The 21,252-nt window shown below is 41.9% G+C and overlaps 1 protein-coding gene across 1 annotated transcript in view; it reads right to left on the bottom strand.

Annotated features, from left to right (window-relative positions):
• ATP8A2 (ATPase phospholipid transporting 8A2) overlaps positions 1–8,159 on the bottom strand; it is a 491,575-nt gene extending 483,416 nt beyond the window's left edge. Inside the window, exon 1 of the mRNA XM_055317488.1 lies at positions 8,023–8,159. Coding sequence (XP_055173463.1) covers positions 8,023–8,123 — 101 coding nt within the window. The 5' untranslated portion in view covers positions 8,124–8,159. The remainder of the gene's footprint in view (positions 1–8,022) is intronic.
• Between the last annotated feature and the right edge of the window lie 13,093 nt (positions 8,160–21,252).

Here is a 21,252-nt window from a genome sequence, read left to right as displayed (position 1 = left end):
ACCTTCGCAAATACATGTTAAGTATTGAGATAAAAACTAGCGATAGTAATATATGTACAGATACTTGATATACATATTAAAGTTTCATGGTAAGTGTTTTACTAATGGGACATGTGATCAAAACAGTCTGGAGACCATGGACCTAAACCTAGAACTTCGATGAGAACACTAAGCCCACTCTCAAGTGGATGTCTTCTCTCAGGCAGTCCTGAAACTAAAACTGGCCAACACTTCTTTGGAGTGATAGTTTATGTAACAAATACCAAAGATATATAGAATAATTCTCAAAATGACCAGCAAAATCCCAAATTCAACCCCAAATCCTTTTTTAACTGTATGTAATAGAAATCAATAAGGGTAGCTAAAAATATAGAATTCAAGAGCTGCTTTAAGAGAAAAGGGTCGATCAGCATTTAAATGATCAAACCCAACCTCATGGATTTCAGGAAATTTCTTTGTAAAACAGCCCTGCATGTCTGACCCCAACAATGGTCAGACCTCTCCTTTTGTTCTCTGTAAGCATTGTCCCTCTTGAAAGGGATGCTGATTAGCATTTCTGAGTAAGCTTTTGCTGTCTGTTGAGTGACTCAGCCACTAAGTGGAATAAGCACTTAGATGCTACTTTCTAGAGAACTATACAAAGGCTCACGTGACTAAACTCTGACCACAGACTTTTCTGCATTTTCTTTGCTACCTACTTTTCAACTTCTGTTACAAGTAAGTCAGATGCTATGCAAACAGACTCTCAGTGTTGTCATCAAAGGAATGTTGTTTGACACCCAAGGAGTAAGTATTCTCCCATCTAATTAGCACAACAAACATGTCAAGAGATGGGTCCAGTATACTTGACCATCAACCCTTCAAAGCTATGTCTGTCTCCAATAGAGGACCTAAACAGGTCCCAAAGCACCAACACAAAGACAGGACTATAGTATTCAGTTCCTATTCTCCCAGACACTTCTGGTTAGTTTTTCAAATATTTTGAGGTAACTGTCTTTACAGAAGAGTCACAAAAATAGTACAAAGAGTTGCCATATACCCTTCACCCATGTTCCCCACAAGGTTAATATGACCATAAGCATAAGGATCAAAACTAATAACACTGGATGTCACCTACCTCAAAAAAATTACTAAGACAAATATGAAAATAACACTGGCACAATACTAATCCAGCTACACCATTTATTCAAAGTTCAGTTTCTCCACTAATGTACTTCTTCTGCTCCAAGATCTGATTCAGAACTCACACTACATTTAGTTGCCCTAGGTCCTTAGTCTCCTCTACTTCTGGTTCAATTTTAACCTGTTTTTTCACAAATCCTGATATTCAATTCTTTGTATTGGTAAGAATCAGAAATGCTCACAAGCTCACAGAAGGCAGTAAGACTTGATAAAATTTGAGAGTAGAGGAGAAGGGAAATAAGTTACTAACTGAAACTCTCAAGCCAAATGCCTTTACATACTTTCATCAATAAGAATGGCATAGACGTGTCTTGGGCCGAATTCAAGGTATGCTCCCTATCCATCCATACAAGGGTCAGCTTGATAAAGAAATTATCATGTGAGTCTGTTTTCCTAGACACGTGCTGCTTCTGTACAAACATCAAATACAAAACTGGCCCAAGGCTGACACGCATTTCTGTCTCTAAAAATACACTTCAGGAAAAAATAAATAAATGAAAATAAAAATAAAAATAAAAATACACTTCAGGAAAGCTCATGCTTTCAATGGTTACCTGAAATACAGTGCTAAAGTTTCCTCAATTTGAATATTTTTACCTGTACCATGCCTCAAAAGCCTCGTCCAAGGGTGTAAACTTGATAACATTCTAATAGCAAGAATCTTCTACAGCATTAGTTGCTGCTGGTATGTACAAATTAAGAACTCCCAACATGCAGTGACATTCATGTGCAGAAAATACAGTGCCTGGTTTGGAGATTAACCAAGTGTATCTACCTCTAAACTAAAAAGTGAAGAAATGAGTAATGGTCACTAAGTGAGGAGATGAGATTAGCTTGACTAAACATCTCACTATGTATACACACATCAAATCATGTTGTACATCTTCAATATACACAAATTAAAAATACATAAATAAGTCAATAAAAACAGTGTACACAGAACACCTTGAAGCTGTTTCGAGGTAGGTAACAGGAATGCCCTCAACAGAAATTACTCTTTTTTTAAAGAGATTTTATTTATTTATTTGAGAGATAACATGAGTCGGGAGAGGGGCAGAGGGAGAGGGAGAAGCAGAAACCCCGCCAAGCAGGGAACTTGATATGGGGCTTGATCCCAGGACCCCGAAATCATGACCTGAGCCAAAGGCAGATGCTTAACCGACTGAGCCCCCAGGTGCCCCACAAATTACTCTTGATGAATATTTTACACATTTTACTTTTGCCAAACTTGACAGGAATAAATACTAAAGTTTGCTTTTTTTCAAACAATCATCTTTACATGAATCAAAAGGAAGTTATAATTCTTATTAGGACCTTAGCATTGTTTCCACTAAGCTTTTAAAAGCTTAAGTGTTGCAACCAGATGCTACCTAAATTCTTCAAGCTTTGGAAGAGAATCCTCCATCCTTTCAGCACTCAGTAATATTAGATCTAGAATAATGTATGTCATCTATCATGGCTATTCCAGCATAAACTGGCATCTCAAGATTCTGTGCCCCTCGTTCCTTAAGACAAACATGCACCTTCAAACATTAGGATCCCAGCACAATACCATAAAACTTTGATACTCTCAAACCTACCACACAATGCTCAATTCCTTTTTCTAGAAAGGCAAAATTCCATTTTAAACTTATCTTAGCAAAAACAATATTAAGCAATTTTCCTTTAAGACAAACCAAGAAGAAATGCAAAGCTTGACAAAGCTCAAATTATTGCTTTAATGAAGATTTTTGTTAGCTAGAACTCCCACCTTAAATGATTCATTTGAAATAGAGTATCTGTAAACATTCCTAACTGGCTTTGAAGATCTCACTTCAAACTGCCTCACAGCCTTGGAACTATTTCAAATGACATGCTGATAGTCACATAAAAGGACTGCATACACCTGATCTTGATTGAAACAATTTTCAATCCTTGTTTCTTGATCAGTAAGTTTCAAGGTATTTTCCAGAAAATTTTTTTTTTAGATCTTAATCATTATTTAAAATTTAGATATACGAAATTAAAGATTCACCACCGGGTTGCTCTAAATAATAAGCTTTCCATAAGCATTTAATATTTAAGTTAAAACACTTAAGAGGAAATAATAGCATTCATATGAAATGTCCAGAATAGAGAAATCTACAGAGATAGAAAGGAAATGAGTGGTTGCTCAGGGCTGGAAGAAGAGGTAGGAAGAGGGCAGCTAAAGGGTATGGGATTTCTTCTGGAAGTGATGAGAATGTTCTAAAATTGACTGTAGTGATGGTTGTATAACTCTGAAAAACACTAAAAAGCAATGAACCGTATACTTTAGTAAATTAATTACATGGTATGTAAACCATATCTCAATAGAGCTATTATAAATATTTACAAGGAGATTGTACACCAGAAAAAAAGGGATCTTGTTAGGTGGACATATACAGAATCCTACACATGTTTGTATGTACATTATAAAATTCCATTAATTACTACTCATAATTAAGGCCCTAGAAAAATCAATGCTTAGGAGAAAAAGACCTATTTTCTCATGATTACAATAATCAAAATTCACTGGCTTCAATAATTCTAAAATTGACTTACACCTTACACCTACCACAGCTTCAAATCAATCACTAGTGTTATTATTTTCAGTGTCAAGAACAGGGTTTAAAGAGACATCTACTGACACAGGGCAGATCCTCCTGGAATTTCAAGGAATTGCTTGGGATTTGGAGTTACCGTGTCTGATATTCCCCCAGGGGTGCCAAGGCCACAGTCAACTCCAGCAGTGACCTTACTCCTCCTCATCAGACCCAGCCTCTTTATTGGATACATTAGTTGAAACAATAGCCCTAGATTTTCACTGCCTGTCCTAAATTGTACCATTCAGCCCCTCACCAACCTTCCCCAATGCTGGACAACCACATCCCTCCTTAGCAAACTCTGATCTCTTTTCTGAAGTCAAAGTGCCAGGTGCCCGTAAATGCAGTCACAGAGCAACTGCCATGATCCAAGGCTCTGAGCCATAAAGGGCCTGGAGTGTGGAAGTAAGAACACCAGCCTCCTGAGGTGTAGAGCAGCCACAAAGTCAGCACCCTTGACTCCTCGACTAGAATGAGTCTAATATGTCCCCCCGGTTCCCTTCTTTTCAAAAACTGATTTAGAAGCAAAAAATCCAGGATAAATACTCCATGTCCCTGCCTCAAAAACAAAAAACAAAAAAACAAAACCTTAACCCTTTCTCAAGAAAAATTAAGAAAAAAAAATTTATCAACTTCCTTTTATGAAAATAGTCCTTTATCAACTTTTAGCAAATTTTCATGGCCAAGACTAAAAGTGTTTTTTTGTTTGTTTGTTTGTTTGTTTTTAAGATCTTATTCATTCATTCATGAGAGACACAGAGAGAGGCAGAGACACAGGCAGAGGGAGAAGCAGGCTCCCTGCAGGGAGCCCGACTCAGACCAGGCCTCCAGGATCACGCCCCGGGGCAGAAGGCAGGTGCTAAACCCCAGAGCCACCCAGGGATCCCTAAAAGTGTCATTAAAAGAATTAATGTTTTGGGGTGTCTGGGTGGCTCAGCCGGTTAAGTATCTGCCTTAGGCTTCGGTCATGATCTCAGGATCCTGGGATTGAGTCCCCACATTGGGCTCCCTGCTCAGCAGAGAGTCCACTTCTCCCTCTGCTTCTGCTGCTCCCTCTGCTTGTGCTCTCTTACTCTTTCTGTCAAATAAATAAATATTTTTTTTTTAAAAAAGACAATATTTTTATAAGACTTGACCTCAGCAATATTAAAGTACAAAAATAATGTGGCTCAACATTTTGCAAAATCCTTATGCTTTAATGTCAAGAAGTTTTATAATCAGTTCCTTAATGAACTAGAATTCACATTACCATTAGTAATTCCCCTAAATATAGAGTTGAGGTGAAGTGAATACTCAAAAGCCATTTTACAAAATAGCAAGGGCCACATTTTAATTTTGTAGACCCTATTCAGTGGGTCTGAGTATGTCATGTTCACAGTATAAGCCATGAACTTAGAAACTATATGAATTTTAATATTTAATGATATATTTTAACTAATGGAATTATATTCCTATACAAAACTTTAAATAGAATAGTTGGTGTCTACCTATTTTATTCGTGGCCAACCCCACTGTATGTCTATTTCCATACTTATTCCTCCCCCGACTCCAAAAAAGTACAACTGAAGCTATACAACAGGTAGCCAGTTGAAAAAGTCAGATAATAAAATCAGCCTCAAAAGTCAGCTTTGCACTAATGTAGGGCAGCCACATCTTTATCTTCCATATAATTCAAACAAAACAAAGACCCTTATTTTCCCAACTTTAAGCATGCTTAAATGAATACCAAAGTCAAAGACATTAAGAAGAACTAAGATAAAATACTACTTGAAAATATCCTAAGAGGGATCCCTGGGTGGCGCAGCGGTTTGGCGCCTGCCTTTGGCCCAGGGCACGATCCTGGAGACCCGGGATCGAATCCCACGTTGGGCTCCCGGTGCATGGAGCCTGCTTCTCCCTCTGCTTGTGTCTCTGCCTCTCTCTCTCTCTCTCTCTGTGACTATCATAAATAAATAAAAATTAAAAAAAAAAAAAGAAAATATCCTAAGATTTTTAAAAAATCTTCAATTCTATATCCTTCTTATGTAGTGTGTACATAAATACATATATGTATACATATATAAATTGGCCTAATACATTTACTGTTTATAAAGCATATAAGACAGTGAAAAAAGCAGTACTACATATAAATCTCTTGAATCCCAAAATCGAGCAAAAAAGAGACAAGATAAAATCCTTTTTAAAGGAACCTTTCCATCTTTTTAAAAGTAATTGAAACATATATAAGGTATGAAGAAATGGAACTGTATTGGCAATGCAGGATTCCAAATGGTTTTAAGTGTATTCACAGAGTTGTGCAATCACCAGCCCAGAATGAAACCCCATGTACATTAGCAGTCACTCCCATTTCTCAACCTCTTCCCGCTTTCCTAGCCCTAAAAGTCACTAATATATGTCTCAATGGATTTGCCTCTAGACATTTCCTGTAGGTGGAATGAGTGAGGCCTTCTATGACTGGTTTCTTTCATTTTATAAATGTTTAAGTCTCACCTCTATTGTAGCATGTATCTGTATTTCATTCCTTTTTATGGCCAATAGTATTTCATTGCATGGATAAGCCACATTTTATTTATTCATTCATCAGTTGATAGATATTTGGGTTGTTCCACTTCAGGACTATTGTGAATAATGTTGCTCTGATCATTTGTGTACATGTTTTTGTATGCACATAGGTTCTCCTTGATCTTGGGTAGACATGCGTAGGAGGATTGGTGGGTCACATGGTAATTTTACATTTAACCTTTTGAGAAACTGCCAAACTGTGTTCCAAAGCAGCTGCACCATTATCCATTCCCATTATCAAGATATGGAGGGCTCCAATTTCTCCATATCTTCACCAACACCCAATGCCTGTTATCTTTTTTTATTAGAGCCATGTGAGTGTGTGAAGTAGTAACTCATTGTGGTTGCTGTTCTGTATTTTAAACCAAGCCCACACATTCTTGAATGGGACCTCAGCTACTCTTCTAGGCTACACTTTTAGGTGAAGAATGTGCCCTAATGGTCGTTCCTAAAACCCAAAATAAAGCCAGGATAATCTAATACTCCCTTAATAAATGAAGGTATCATCTCCATATAAAATGCATCATTATTCTACCATAAATTCTATCAAGCTACAGTCATGCCCAGTAGCCAATCCTTTTTCAATAAAGATGTCAGCCTAAGCAGCCTATGTAAGCGCTAATGCTGTAGTGGAATACTTAAACATGCAATGAAGTTTTAATCAGGGCTTTCAAGAAACACTGGATTGAAATTCAAGCTTGTCAATAATCTATGTGTAACCTGATCATTTAACTTCTCTACACCTGAGCATGATGCTCTGAGCCACTCACAGAAGTATATCCTCTGAAGTCACTCACATAAAGTTGTCTAAGTCAGAAAGTTTAATGAAATTTGAAAAAGTACTAACACCCATGCCTAAAGATCTAGCTTTGCACAGCAGAAAGAATTTTAGCTATAGTAGTCAGAAAAGGTGGTTGCCACTCACAGCTTGCTAGTTAGTAGCCACATGACCACATGACCAGTACATTACTGAACATCTTTCTACCTCAGTTTCCTGATCTGAAGGTAATGCCTTCGAGAGGTTACGAGGATTCCTTGATCTAGTAAAACTAAAGCATTGGACACAGTAGCCAGCAAAAAGCAGACACTTGCATGTTAACAGAAAGATGGATGGAAGGTAACTCTGGGCAAAGTTTCCCAGCAAACAGAGACCTCATAACCGATGTTGGGGTCCATTTAGGGCTGAATGCGAGTCCTCGTGACCTATGGGATTCCTTTATAAAGCATTCCCCACCACCACCACCACCAAAATAAATAAATAAATAAATAAATAAATAAATAAATAAATAAATAAATAAATAAAAATAAAGCATTCCCCCTTATTATGGTCTGCGAATTGATAAGGAGAGCTATCATCTGGCTTAAAACAGGTCTAGGAGAAATTCTTGGAAGGGAGCCCAGGGATGAAAAGATAAGAGACCTCATTTTTGTCAGGAGCGCGAGAATAAAAACTTCCTCGGGGCTCACGGCGAGCCCGAGCCCAGAAGGGATCCCACGGAGACCAGATAGAGGCTGCACCCACCGACCCCACCGAAGCGCAGGCAGAGGGACCGCGGGGCGCCAGGGGGCGGGGGCGGGGAGGGGGCTGCAGACAGGCGCGGGGGCCGCGCGGCGGGGAGGGCCCGTCCACCTGGCGCGGCCACCTGCCCCGCGTCTGCCCGCCGCCTTCCCCTACCTGATCTGGTTGTCACGGAATTTGTTGAGATGCGGTTGGTTGAGGTAAATGGTGCGGGCCGGCGCCTCCAGCTGGTCTCCAACAGACGTGGCCCGGGACATCTCATCCTCTGCCTTCCTGTAGCCCGAAGAAGGACGAACAGGTCCTGCAGAGACGGGGCGCGGGCAGAGAACCAAACACAAAGAAGTCAGGCCAGGCGCGAGCGGCGGACGCGGGCGACGGGCTAGCGGGCGGGGCCCCGGGGAAGGATGCTCCGGGCGAGGCCGGGCCGCCGACGTACCGTGGCTCCCCCTGGAGACCCGCCGCCGCAGCTGCTCCCGGCTCGCCCCGCCCCCGCCCCCGCCCGGGCCCCCGGGGCGCCGAGCGCGGAGCTCTCCCGCGGCCGACTCCGCCCCGCACCCCCCCCCCCCCGCCCGGCTGCGGCGCGAGGCCCGGCTGGGGGTTGGGGGCGACGGCGGGGCCGCGGGCTGCGGCCTCCCCCCACGCCCCACCTGCCCGGGCGGGCTCCCCCTTTGGGTCCAGGGACTGCGCTCCGGAGCCCGGTTCTCGGGCGGCTTCGACTGCGCTTAGGACGAAGATACCAGCAGAGGGGATGCGCCCTGCATTTCAGTCGCCGCATAAAAGGATGGAGAAAGCACATCGCCGTGCCCACAAAGGAGAGATGCCCGCCCCTCAGGGTGATGGGCTCGGCTGCACCGCGGGCCCGAGCGCCCCAGCTCCTCTCCCCCAGGGGCGCGGGCCACCTGCGAGCGAGCGGTAGCGCTACCAATCCCAGCTCAGGGGGGATGCGGGATCTTTCACTTATGGCTCCGGTGAGGCGTCTGTGGTTAGGATACAAGCAAGTCTGTCTCCTTAAGAGTTGATTTCAGTTCTATAGTCAAGGCTTTCGGTGAGCTCAACGTCCCCACAACCTTCAGGTAGGGAGGTGTCTGCATGGAGAATAATGACACCCCCATTACTCACACTACCACACCTGAGGACACACATGCTTCAGCTACAACGTCTGTCCCTCCTCACAAGGCAACCCACCTCTAGAAGGGACCTTCAGGGAGGGGTGTCTGAAGTACAGGATCACAGAAAAATAAATCCCCTGCAGAGGCAGCCTTCTCTCCTTTTCCTTGCGTGTATTTTCACTCTAATATTGGACATCTCATTTCAACAAACATCTACTTCACAGCTACAAGGAATATTCACTGAGAGAGAAAAATCTTGGAATAATAGAATGTCTTGGCTAGTTAAGTATGTCATCGTTTTAAAGAGATTATAATCCTATTATAATCTTTATCACAAGAGAGGGACAACCAAAACATGAAATCGGTTGAGAGCTGACATAGTATCCTGAAGAGTATTCATAGCTAGGTCCCTGGTCACAGCACCCTGGCTGTTCCCCATTTTGGGACTCCAACCTCAGATCCTCACTCCCTGCCTCCAGCCTCCACTCTCCCAGGCTCCTCTGACTTCACAGGGCACTACTCTGCCCTCTGCTTAGTGACAAGGGGCAGCAGGGAGCAGAAGTCCTCACTTCAAGACTGGCTGGCCTGAGAGCTCACTTCAGTCAGAAAAGGTTAGGTTTTTGTTTTTGTTTTTGTTTTAAAGCATTTTCTGATTTAAGGCAGATAGGCTAGTTTCAAAATATTCCCTATATAAAAATATTGCTCTTCTCCCTGCCCACTTATCCCTCTTTGTTTATCTCCAGCATTTATCATCATTACTTGACATTATTTATTTACTATCTGTCTTCCCATGGCTCCAGGACAACAGGACGTGTTTTGTTCGCTACAGTCATATCGGCACCTACAACAGTGCCTGACACATAATGGGCATTTATGTTTGCTAGTTGAATAAACCATTTGCACCCAAGTCTTATCAAGGGTCACTTTGAATTCTCCAGGCAGAGATGCAGTGATATGCACAGAGGGCTCAAATGCCATATACTCGTATGGGTCAGAATAGTTCATTGCTTAGACTGTGTTCACTCAGTGGCTCTCGATCCTGGCTGCACATTATCACCACCAAGAGAGCTCCCATAATGAATTAGATCCTGGGCCCAACCCCCACAGATTCCGATTTGTTTTACTCTGTTTTAAAGTAACTTAAGGGATGCCTGGGTGGCTCAGTGGTTGAGCACCTCCCTTGGGCCCAGGGTGTGATCTTGGAGTCCCACATGGGGCTCCCTGCATGGAGCCTGCTTCTCTCTCTACCTATGTCTCTGCCTCTCTCTGTGTGTGTCTCTCATGAATAAATACATAAAATCTTTTAAAAAATAATAAAATAAAATAAAGTAACTTAAGAGGTGGGGGCCTGGGTCGCTCCCTCAGTTTAGCTCCCTTGGTTTAATGCTGACTCTTAGTCTCAACGCAGGTCTTGATCTCAGGATTGTGAGTTCAAGCCCCACACTGGAGCCTACTTAAAAGCATGGAGCCTACTTAAAAATAGTAATAATAATAATAATAATAATAATGTTACTTAAGGCTTATAAGTGGGCAGCCACAGTTGAGAATCACTTGTTAATGCTGCTGGGAACGCAAAAAAAAATAAAATAAAAGACCTGGCTCCTGCTCTCAAAAACTTTAAGGTGCTAAAGCATAACCATGGTTACCAGTAAGTCACGGTTTATGACAAGTGACTAAGATCAGGCTTGAAGGCACTAAGGAGGGTCAGGAGTCAGCAGCCTGTTTGTGCTTGAGGGGAGCTGATCAGAACAGAGTTTGAGGACGGATATAAAAGCCTTAATGTATGGGTAAGGTTTCTATTAGGAAAGAGGAGGACAAAGACAGTTGGGGTCAGAACAAGAAAGAGCTTCAGCCAAAGCCCAAGTAGACAGGATGTATAAGAAGCCAATTAAAATAAACAAACTTAAAATCAGCACTGAAGGTCCAGAGTGGGAAATAGAAGGAAAGCTCAGGTTGGCAGGGAGGAGAGGGGAGGGCCATTGAGGGATAGGAGGGGGGAAAGATTGGGAAGGACCTCAATGCCAGGCAAAGAAGCTTCAACTCCATCCTGAAGGTCATATGAAGCCCCAGACAGTCTCCAAGCAGGGAACAAGTGCACCTGGCAGGGATATACAAGTAGGAGCAGAAAGAGGGGAGAATTTGCAGATAAGGAGATCCAGGTAGGAAATTAATTCTACATCTAGAAGCAAGACATTAAAAAGCAAAAATTAAATGGAGAATGGGTAAAAAGAAAAAAAAATAGGAGAACCATCTCAAAAGAAAACCCTGCAAGACTTTTTTTGGATTAAATGTGTGGGCCAGAAAAAAAAAAAAAAAGAACATTGGGTAATTGGGATTTGAATAAGAGAGGATTGGGACAAAAAAAAAAAAAAAGCATTTCTGATAGAAATGAGAATGGAAACAGTTTTCCCAAACAAGAATTTAAGTGTTGGATAACAAATATTGGGGTGCAAGATAATTACACAATTAGTGATAGAATTACATGAAATAATATCTCCCAAGCACCTACCATGCATGAGGCCAGCTCACCTTTCTACACTACAACAGGGCCAGCCCTAGAGTTTTATTCTAGGTAGCAATTGTTATAGTTCCCCCCTCCCTAAGACTCTGATAACTGTCTTCTACCTCAGTGGCCTCATCTTGACCCAATCCTCCTTTGGAGAAAAACATTAATCTTTTCAAAATATCACACATCTGTTGAAAATGTATCGCCTAAAGAAAACACTATACCATATATAGTGAAGCACGTTATGACTAAGGTTTCAAATTCAGACTCATGAGATGAATTCTGAGCTAATGCATTTTGAAAATACCACCATGCAAAATTAGAGGAGATGCTTACAACTCCCCCATATAAACAAGCACAGTGTCAGCAGACAGTGGGAGTTCAATAAATATCTGTTGAGAAAGAAACCAAAGAAAAAAGGATAAAGAGAAACAAGAGTAGGCAAATGGACAAGCACTAAGCTTGCCTGTTACAAAATAGAAATGCAGACAAGACAGCTGCTGACCAAGGGCACGAGGGCAGGAATATTGCCTTGCTCATGGTTCTAGCACCATCATCCTGAATAAAATACCAGGCACACAGTAGGCAGTCTGTAAACACAGATAAAGGGCTAATGTAGCAGGTGCCTTTTGAGGTTGCCTACCCAGCTAATGAACCTCAGACTCCCTTGTCTGGTAACTGAACCTTTCCCCTCCTACATACAGGCCAGGGAGCCCCCAGACAGGTCTAAAAATGCAGTCCCCTTCATCCATTCACAGCTCTTTGCACGGGGGACAATTATTTGGCCCAAGCTAGACCATTAGGAGTCTTCTGGAAACTTTGAAGGGGGACTTAAGGAAGATGGTTTCTACATGTGGCTGCTCTATTAATATATACACTCCAGGTCTCTAATGGACATCTTCTACCCATGGAGTAGGCAGGGAAATAAAGGCCTTCTTTTGGAATAAAGATGAAGCAATTTCATGGAGAGCAACAGAAACTATCCCAACAACTCCCTGGGTTCTGGGTAAAATCCCCTCCTAGACCCTAGCCAGGGGTTCCATGACTCACCCCTGAATAACCAGAAATGCCAACCAATACTGTAAGGGTGCTCACAGAGAACCTATTTTTTCCTTTTAAGACAGATGAGTGAGTAAGGTTAAAGAGGAAGAATAAATATGTATTCACTTACAGATCACCCTAGGGTGGGGGACAAGGTTTTAGGTGCCTCTAGCACAGATGCCATTAGATGCCACAACCCACACTCAGGGAAGCCAGACCCAACAGTGGAACATCTTCATGGCAACATTTAAGTTGGTTGGTTTGGATAAGGCCCAGAAATTGGTGGAAGGTGACTGGTTAAATAAAGAAGACCCTCCTCCCTTCAGACTTTCTGCCAAGATAGGAGAAACAATTCTAAGAAACAGACATAGATGACAGGCATGTCTCCTGGTGGAGGGCATTCTCAAGGAGGATGGATAAAGAATAGGGAAGGGGCAGAGAAAACCAGACTAGTTCTAATACATAGGCCACTGACACCAACAACTCTTGCACAGGCCCCAGCCACACTGTGGCTCTAGCTTGCCTATTAATCTCTTCCTACTCACTCTGTTCATGTCCTTAGAGTATTTTCATTTTACTAAATGGCCCAAATTTCTCATTTCATTCACATAACATAGGGATGGGCAGTCACTAGCTAGGAAGCAGGGCAATGCTAGGCCTCCCACGGGCAGGCAGCAGACAAAAGTGAGGACAATGCCTCATGTCTACTCATTACATAAATTAATTCCATGGAGAGAGTTCTGGAAAGAGAAGGAAAAATCTTAACAGGTTTCTGAAATTTGTTCCTATCTAATTAATTATATGTTATTTTATGATTATTTATATATTATACATATCAGTGTGAATGAAATTGATCCAGGGAGTTAAGAACTTCAGAGAGTCAAACACAAAAGGGGAGTTAATATAAGGTCAATTTTTACTAAGCATTTCATTGCCTTAAGCAACATAGGAATAAAATCCTTTACTCTGAGCTGCCATATTTTTCTCTAACTCAGAATATACTGGTGACTTATCTAGTCCACATCCCTTGCAAAGAAGTCTCACTATCTCACAGTAGAAACTCTTGGGAAAGAAATGCTCTAGGCTTCCTAAATGAGAAACCCATTAAAGTGTGGAGGCTTTCCCCAGAACTTCTATAACTAGCTCTGTGGGAAGTCAGACCTTGGCTAGACATTGTTGTAGAATAGAGAATTTGGCTGGTCTCTGTCCTGCTTTCTGGGGAGGCTTCTAAACCCTTAGAAATGCCCCAGTGACAAGTGTCTTTGTTATTTGTGGTGAGGCCCTGGGACCACACTCAGTTTTATGCTAATAAGGTGACCCTGGTGGGCCCCTAGACCATTTTAGAATGGGGGGTGACCATGCCGTGGAAAAACCAACCATGTGATTAGAGGGTTGGGGTCTGACCTCCCAATTCTGGGGAGAAGGAGGGCTGGAGACTAGAATTCAACCGTGTGGCCAATGATCTGATTAATAATGCTATGTAATGAAACCCCAATAAAAACTATGGACACCAAAGCTCAGGTGAGATGCCCTAAGGACACAGAAGCTTCCCATGTGGGATCCTCCCAGACCTCATCCTGCGTGTCTCTCTTCATCTGGCTGGTCCTGATTTGTATCCTTAGGATAAAGACTGTAATCCTGAATATAGTGCTTTTCTGAGTTCTCAGTTATTCTAGCTTATTATTCAAACTGAAGAGGTAATGGGAATCCTTGAATTTGTAACTATTTGGCCACAAGTACAAAAAGTCTAGGCGGGATCCCTGGGTGGTGCAGTGGTTTGGCGCCTGCCTTTGGCCCAGGGTGCGATCCTGCAGACCCGGGATCGAATCCCACGTCGGGCTCCCGGTGCATGGAGCCTGCTTCTCCCTCTGCCTGTGTCTCTGCCCCTCTCTCTGTATCTCTCATGAATAAATAAATAAAAATTAAAAAAAAAAAGTCTAGGCATCCCAGAGCTTGAAGCTGCTGTCCGAAGTGAAGGAAGTCTTCTAGAAAATTATGCCCTTAACCTGTGAAGTCTGAGCTAACTCTGGGTACTTAGTATTACAACTGAACGGCAGACATTACTCTCTCTGTGAACTCTAGAATGACAGAACCAAAAAGGGAAACTTTATGAATAATCACAGAAGTATATCAGGTCAAACACAAGATAGGATTAAAAGCCAGATCTGCAGAAACTTGAATCCAATGCTCCTTCCATTAGGACAGGCTGCCTCTATGAGCTTCGGCAAGTCAGGACACCATCTGAGCCCTGGCTTCTTCATCCACAAACAGAAATCAATGATATAAATCAAGGGTTGGCAAATTTTCTGTAAAGGGTCAGACAGTAAATATTTTAGGCTTTGAGCTACATACAGCCTCTCTTTTTTAGACACAAAAATCTTAACAATATAAAAACCATTCTTCACTCACAGGCCAGACTTGGCCACAGGCCATAGTTTGCTGAACCTTCACATAAACTAAGTTCTTCACAGTTAACAACACGATTATATCCTAACTGATACCTTAAGGAAATATTAAATATCTCCCCTATCAACAAAACAGAGCATAAAATTCCTAGTAAACAGATTCTTCGGACTTTGGTTACTGGAGTTAAGTTGATTATGCATTATCTCCTAATTTTGCATGTACTTTAAAGGTATGTAAAAGGTTATTCTCTTTGCCTCCAGAAAAATTTCCAGAAAAACAGTATGATCATCATAGAGCTTCATAACAAGAAGCACGTGTGTGTGCACAGGTGTGGGTGTATGCACACACACACACACACACACACACACACACACCTCCTTTTCCCAAAAGGGTTTCAAGTTCAACTCTGGCCTCTACTCTATATTTACAAAGATGCTTCATAATCCTTCAGAACACAGACACAAAGCAGTCCAGCAGCTGGGGAAGCACTTGAGCTGGTTATTTCTCCTAATCAAACGAACAAAATGAAAATGCAGTGCAAAGGCAAGATGTGATTATTCTAGCCCTGGCGGACACATTTCAAAGGTCTTTTCTAGACACCACTTTGCACAAACTACATCTCTCCAAATATAGCATCTGTGATCCATTTCCACCCAAGAATTGAAAAGAAAAACAAAGAGAGAGGGACACTTTTTACTGCCAATACTTATTGGCTTCTCTTTTCTCTTTTTCAGGGATAAAGAAAGTGAGAGGGGGAAGTAACTGGCCCTGAATTACTTAGGATTTGAAATATTGTTGGCTGCTACATTTATGTAAGCACATATTGGGCCCTTCCTAGATCTAGGGCGTTTTGCCAGGTAGTGGGAGGGAAAGGTGCACAGCATAGCCATGGACTTACACTTTGGTAGAAGCAAAAGAAACAAGAGAGACCAAGAAATAGGAGAATCCAGGGGACAGAGATGACTGCCAGTTCCATCTAGGGCCAAAGAACTGGGTGACTTCATGGATGAAGCACTTGAACTGGGCTTACAAAAACGAGTATGATGGTATAATTTGGTTGTGTGGAAAAAGAGTGTTCCAGCAATAATGGCATGTGAGCAAAAACACGTGCCAGCGATACTTTATTTACAACCTCATTGGCTTCAGCACCATGGGTGAAAGTGGAGCCACAGTAATTTGAGGTTTTGTTTCCAGTAAGTACAGGAGAACAAATCAGCCTTCTGTTCCTCAAAACCCATTCTATACCTTAGATAATTCACAAATGAGGAATTCTAATGTAGTGAAGGCAAATGTGTTTTTAAGGAAATATCTTTAATATCTAAAAGCATAAACAACCCACAAGACATCCTAGGTTTTACAATACTCAATTCAGAGGATTTTTCTGTATGGACTGGATTGGCTACGGCTCAAAAATACAAGCCCAGTGGGTTCTCTGTAGCAGCTCCCTGTGTTGCTAGGATAGATATTCATTACTCCTGGGGCCAGGAAACAGGGTGCAAATTAAGGACACCAACCTTAAAAATCACAATTCAGTATGCATGAATGCAGATTTTGAACAGTGAATCCTAGGAGAGGTGCAGTTTTCTCTGAAGTTGCTTCGCCTCTCCACAGCATTTGGAAGACACACAACACCTTGGCCAGGGGTGTTTAGATTCACTGAACATTATCTCACAGCCAGCTCACCTGTCCGGTGTCATCAGTGACCAACCTCTTTCTTGCTTGAGGTCATCAGCCACCTCAGAAGCCCTGACAGGATCAGCCCCTGGAAGGCCCAATGGCTTTTAAATCTGCTCCCAGACCACATGAGAAGTATAGGTGGCCAATTCAGGAAAATGAGAGCTCGTGTTACTCCTGTTTTATCCCCATGAATGTCATATGTCTCCCCTTTGATTGGGGAAACTTCCCTCAGAGAGGAAAAAATTAAGATGTTTCTTCTCAGATTGATTTCTTCTCTCCCCACCTTTCGTTCTTTCACCTCCTAAAGATCAAAAGGACAGGCAAGCTTTTTAGTGTACATCCCTGACATCATTCTCTTTCTGGATTCTAAACAATCCTTTACAAACCCACTGAGATAGCTCTTCTTCAATGAAGAAAATGCTCAAAGTCAAGCCCTCTAAGTTCTATTTTAAATACTGTAAAAAGAGGGAAAATTAATCTACAAAACCTCAAGAATTTAAAAATAGAGCTACCCTATGACCCAGCAATTGCACTGCTGAGTATTTACCCCAAAGATACAGATGCAGAAAAACTATGGGACACCTGCATCCCAGTGTTCACAGCAGCAATGTCCACAATAGGCAAACTGTGGAAGCAGCCGTGATGTCCTTAGACAGAAGAATATGTGGTCTAAATACACAATGGAATATTACTCAGCCATCAGAAAGGATGAATACCCACCATTTACACCAACGTGGATGTAACTGGAGGGTATTATGCTGAGTGAAATAAGCCAATCAGAGAAAGAATTATCATATGGTTTCACTCCTGTGGAATATAAGAAATAGTGAAAGGGACTATAAGGAAAAGGAGGGAAATTGAGTGGGGAAAAACTACAGAGGAAGACAAACCATGAGAGACTCCTAACTCTAGGAAACAAACAAAGGGTTGCAGAGGGGAGGAGGTTGGGTGGATGGGGTAACTGGGTGACGTGTACTAAGGAGGGCACTTGACGGGATGGGCACTGGGTGTTATACGTTGGCAAATTGAATTTAAATAAAATATTTTTTAAAAAATTTATTTAAGTCTCTTTATAAACAAAAGGCTAGCTTGCTTATCACTGCACAAAGTGAAGACACCTTGATATTTCTCTTGGTGATGGAGGCTCCAAGTGCATGGAAATCAAATGTCAAGAACAAGAGAAAGGCACATTCATTTGCTCCAACTATTATCCTGCTTCACATGTATATCTGCCTGTCATGTTTGCTTCTCTCCACTGGTCATGTGAACCCCACACCTTTTACTTCTATCAACAATCTTAATGTAACCTTCAAAATTACCCGCAATCAGATTTGGAAGAGCCAACAAAGAGGCCAACTTAGTTCCTATTTCCACTAAAACAACATTCTTTTCCAGTGTGATGGCTTTTCCTGACTTTCTTATTGATGTGACATTTTGTGTATCACGTTTCTTCTCAGACACAGAAGTGAGAAAGTTCCAAATACGGAAAAATCTTTAAAAAGGAGGAGTAATGCCAAAGAAATGCAGATGGAGTCCGTTAAATCCCCAGCATCCTCCACCAATTTGTGTTGCCAAACCAATCAGCTGTCTTTGCCATGTCACTGAGAGGTCATAAATAGTTATGGTAAGAAGCACAACAATATCTTGTTGAGCCTGGTCTAAGCACTCCATATGTGTTAACCCATATAATTCTCAAAACAATCATGAGGAGTGTGTTTCTTTTGGAAATAATGAGAATGAGGTAATTTACCAACTAGCTCAGTATCTATGAGTTGAATTTTGTTCCCTACTATACGAGTCATTTATTGGACCTAACTTGTAAATAATTTGGGGAGGGGGCTTCAAGGAGTTTCCTAAAATAGACAAATATTTGTTGACTGTCTTACCCTGAATAGATTTTGGGTTATTATTTTTTTTATTTAACTGAAAGTACATCCCCAGAGTCTATACATAAAACAAAGCAAAACAAAACTCCCCCAAATGCCAAGTTCACAGGCAGCATGGAGGTGACAATAGTGATTATGAGATTGGGTGCTTAAACTAGGAAAGCCAAGTCTCTAGAGATTCCAGTGCCCCAAAGGCAGGAACATATATACAAGAAAGCAGTAAATCAAGCAGGCAAGCAAAAAAGATTGAGGCAGACAGGAAGTCATTCATACATCCAAGGTTCAGAATATTCTATGTGCACAATGCCAATGTCAAACTCTCTCCCTGCATTCAGAGAACTTGTGATCTGATGAAAACAAATGGATGCAGAGTAACACAGTGCACAATGTGAACGGTTTCCTTTCTCCTGGATTTTCTTCCTTTTGGGGTGTTCTCCACCTGCCAACAACTCATCCTTAAGCTGTAGCTCAGGGTCTCTCTCCTCTGAGAAGTCTTCGCTCTTCACACATCCCCAGGTTGGGTAAGATGCCCCTCCTCAGATACAGACAAGCAAGGAATTCAGTTCCTCCAGGAGGGCATTTTTCTCAGTCTTACACAACCTATATTACGATATGCAACTGTTTAGTTTGTGCATTTTCCATGTTATAATCACTGTTTATGGATCTTTCTGACTGAAAGGTCTCCAACTGGAAAAGTATGGGCTGTGACTTGTTGATATTACTATCCTCAGCATCTGTGGGAGGGAAAGAAGGAACAGTGAACACTTGGGTATGTGGGGCCTAAGAGAAAGACTAGTACTTCCGAGTGGAGTAGAAAGGGGGGTGGTATTGGTTGGAGAGATTTAGGAGGTCTCTCACTGAAAAGCCAGCAACTGAGCTCTATATAAAGGACTCTAAAGGGTAAAACGATGGAGAAGGACGTCCACAGAGTAAGACAAAGCCATGGGTAAATATGTGATGTAAGCAGCATTCATGCAGCCTTCTGGGATGTCTTCTTAGGATTATGTTCTATTCCCCTCCATACCTGGACAGATACAGAAGAACAACAATAGCATTTAGTTTTGCTTCCCTATACAACACTGTCTCTGAAGACCAGAGCAAAGAGTAGGGAATGGAAAGACCATTTTGTTTTTTGGTGTTGTTTTTTTTTTTAAGATTTTATTTATTTATTCATGAGAGACACAGAGAGAGAGAGAGAGAGAGAGAGAGAGAGAGAGAGAGAGAAGAGGAGACACAGGCAGAGGGAGAAGCAGGCTCCATGCAGGGAGCCCGATGAGGAACTTGATCCTGGGACTCCAGGATCACACCCCGGGCCGAAGGCAAGGGCTAAACAACCGAGGCATCCCCGGAAAGACCATTTTGATAGACAAGGTGTAAGAGGCTCAATGACCAAGTGGTGAAAACATATACAAAAGTACACAGGTGGAGAGTAAAAAATGCTGTAATAGAGCTACACATTGGGGAAGGTGTTCACACAGAGGAAGGGTCTCTAGCTGTCAGTTAGTGAGCCTTGGGCACCAGAAGGACAACAGCTGATTTTAGAAGCAGATTAAAGAAATTAATGAACAAAGCCTTGCAAGTGACTGGATGACAGGAGAAGGAAAGACCAGAGGCTTGCCAATTTCTGCTGCTCTTCCTTTTTACCTATGGATTTCTGACCATTTAAGCAATTAGTTCCCCCTTGAATGAAAAGATCTTCACAACTGACTATTAAATTGTAAAGTCAATGCAATCAAATACACTACCTGTGTAGTAGGATATCCTTATGACCAGATAAGATTATCTATAAAGATGAGAATTTGAGGCCCAAGTAATAAAAGCATTACATACTACTCTTGGACAAGAGTTCAACCTACCAAAAGCATTATTTAAATAGACTGAGTAGTACAAAAACCTGCCAGAATTATCCCAAGTTCTCACTAACATCTGACATACAATCCTGGATCATAACTAAGTTTCTGTGGCATACTCCGCTTGCAAATCCTTTGCCGATGCATTAGCAGCAAAGGTGGTCACAACCAAAATCCTGTATTGTTTCCAGGGCTTTCCTTTTATTACCTTTTACTCTGCTGACAATCCAACTCAGTTCTATATATACCTGTGGCTGAAGATGTTGGGGAGAGGGAGAGAACACTATTCAAGGGACCATACCACTAAAGAATTTAGGGACCTCCTCTGAAATAGACCTCTTGGCAAGGAGATAAGTGGACTTATAAAATGGGGGGAAAGGCCCACAAAAAAATAGCTCTCCAAAAGATCAGTAAATATGATGTGACTAAGATCTGAATAGCTCTTAAAATTCTGCAATTAGTCCAAGCCAGTAAGATGGTGACAGGCCCACAGGCTGGAACTTGCCAAGCCTAGTTCTAGAGGTTCCCACTGGACCAGCATCACAGCTCTTCCATACCAACTCTGCTGCCTTCCTTCTTTTCTGTGACAGGCAGCAGATCAACACTGCTGTAAGAAGGCTCTCTCAGCTCAATCCCATGCCACCCCACGTCTACTTTCATCTTTCAGAGGCATTGCCCCTTAGAAACCTCTTCTACTCCTAACCCCATCTCAGTGTCCATGGTCCCTAGATCTAGTGTGCCCTGGTTGCAACTTCCATTTTTCCATTCACAGAAAGAGCAGTTTCTGCTTTCATGTGAATAATCACAGCAATGGCTGAACTGCTATATAGTGGATTGACATATGTACCAACAGCAAAGTGAAATACACAGTACTTGCAAAGAGATAGCCAGGCAACAAAGGATCGAGCACC

This window comes from Nyctereutes procyonoides, unplaced genomic scaffold (genome assembly GCF_905146905.1).
Source record: "Nyctereutes procyonoides isolate TBG_1078 unplaced genomic scaffold, NYPRO_anot_genome, whole genome shotgun sequence".
In the NCBI taxonomy this organism is placed as follows: Eukaryota; Metazoa; Chordata; class Mammalia; order Carnivora; family Canidae; genus Nyctereutes; species Nyctereutes procyonoides.
Note: the sequence above shows the minus strand (reverse complement) of the source record. Positions and strands in the feature narration are given on the sequence as shown.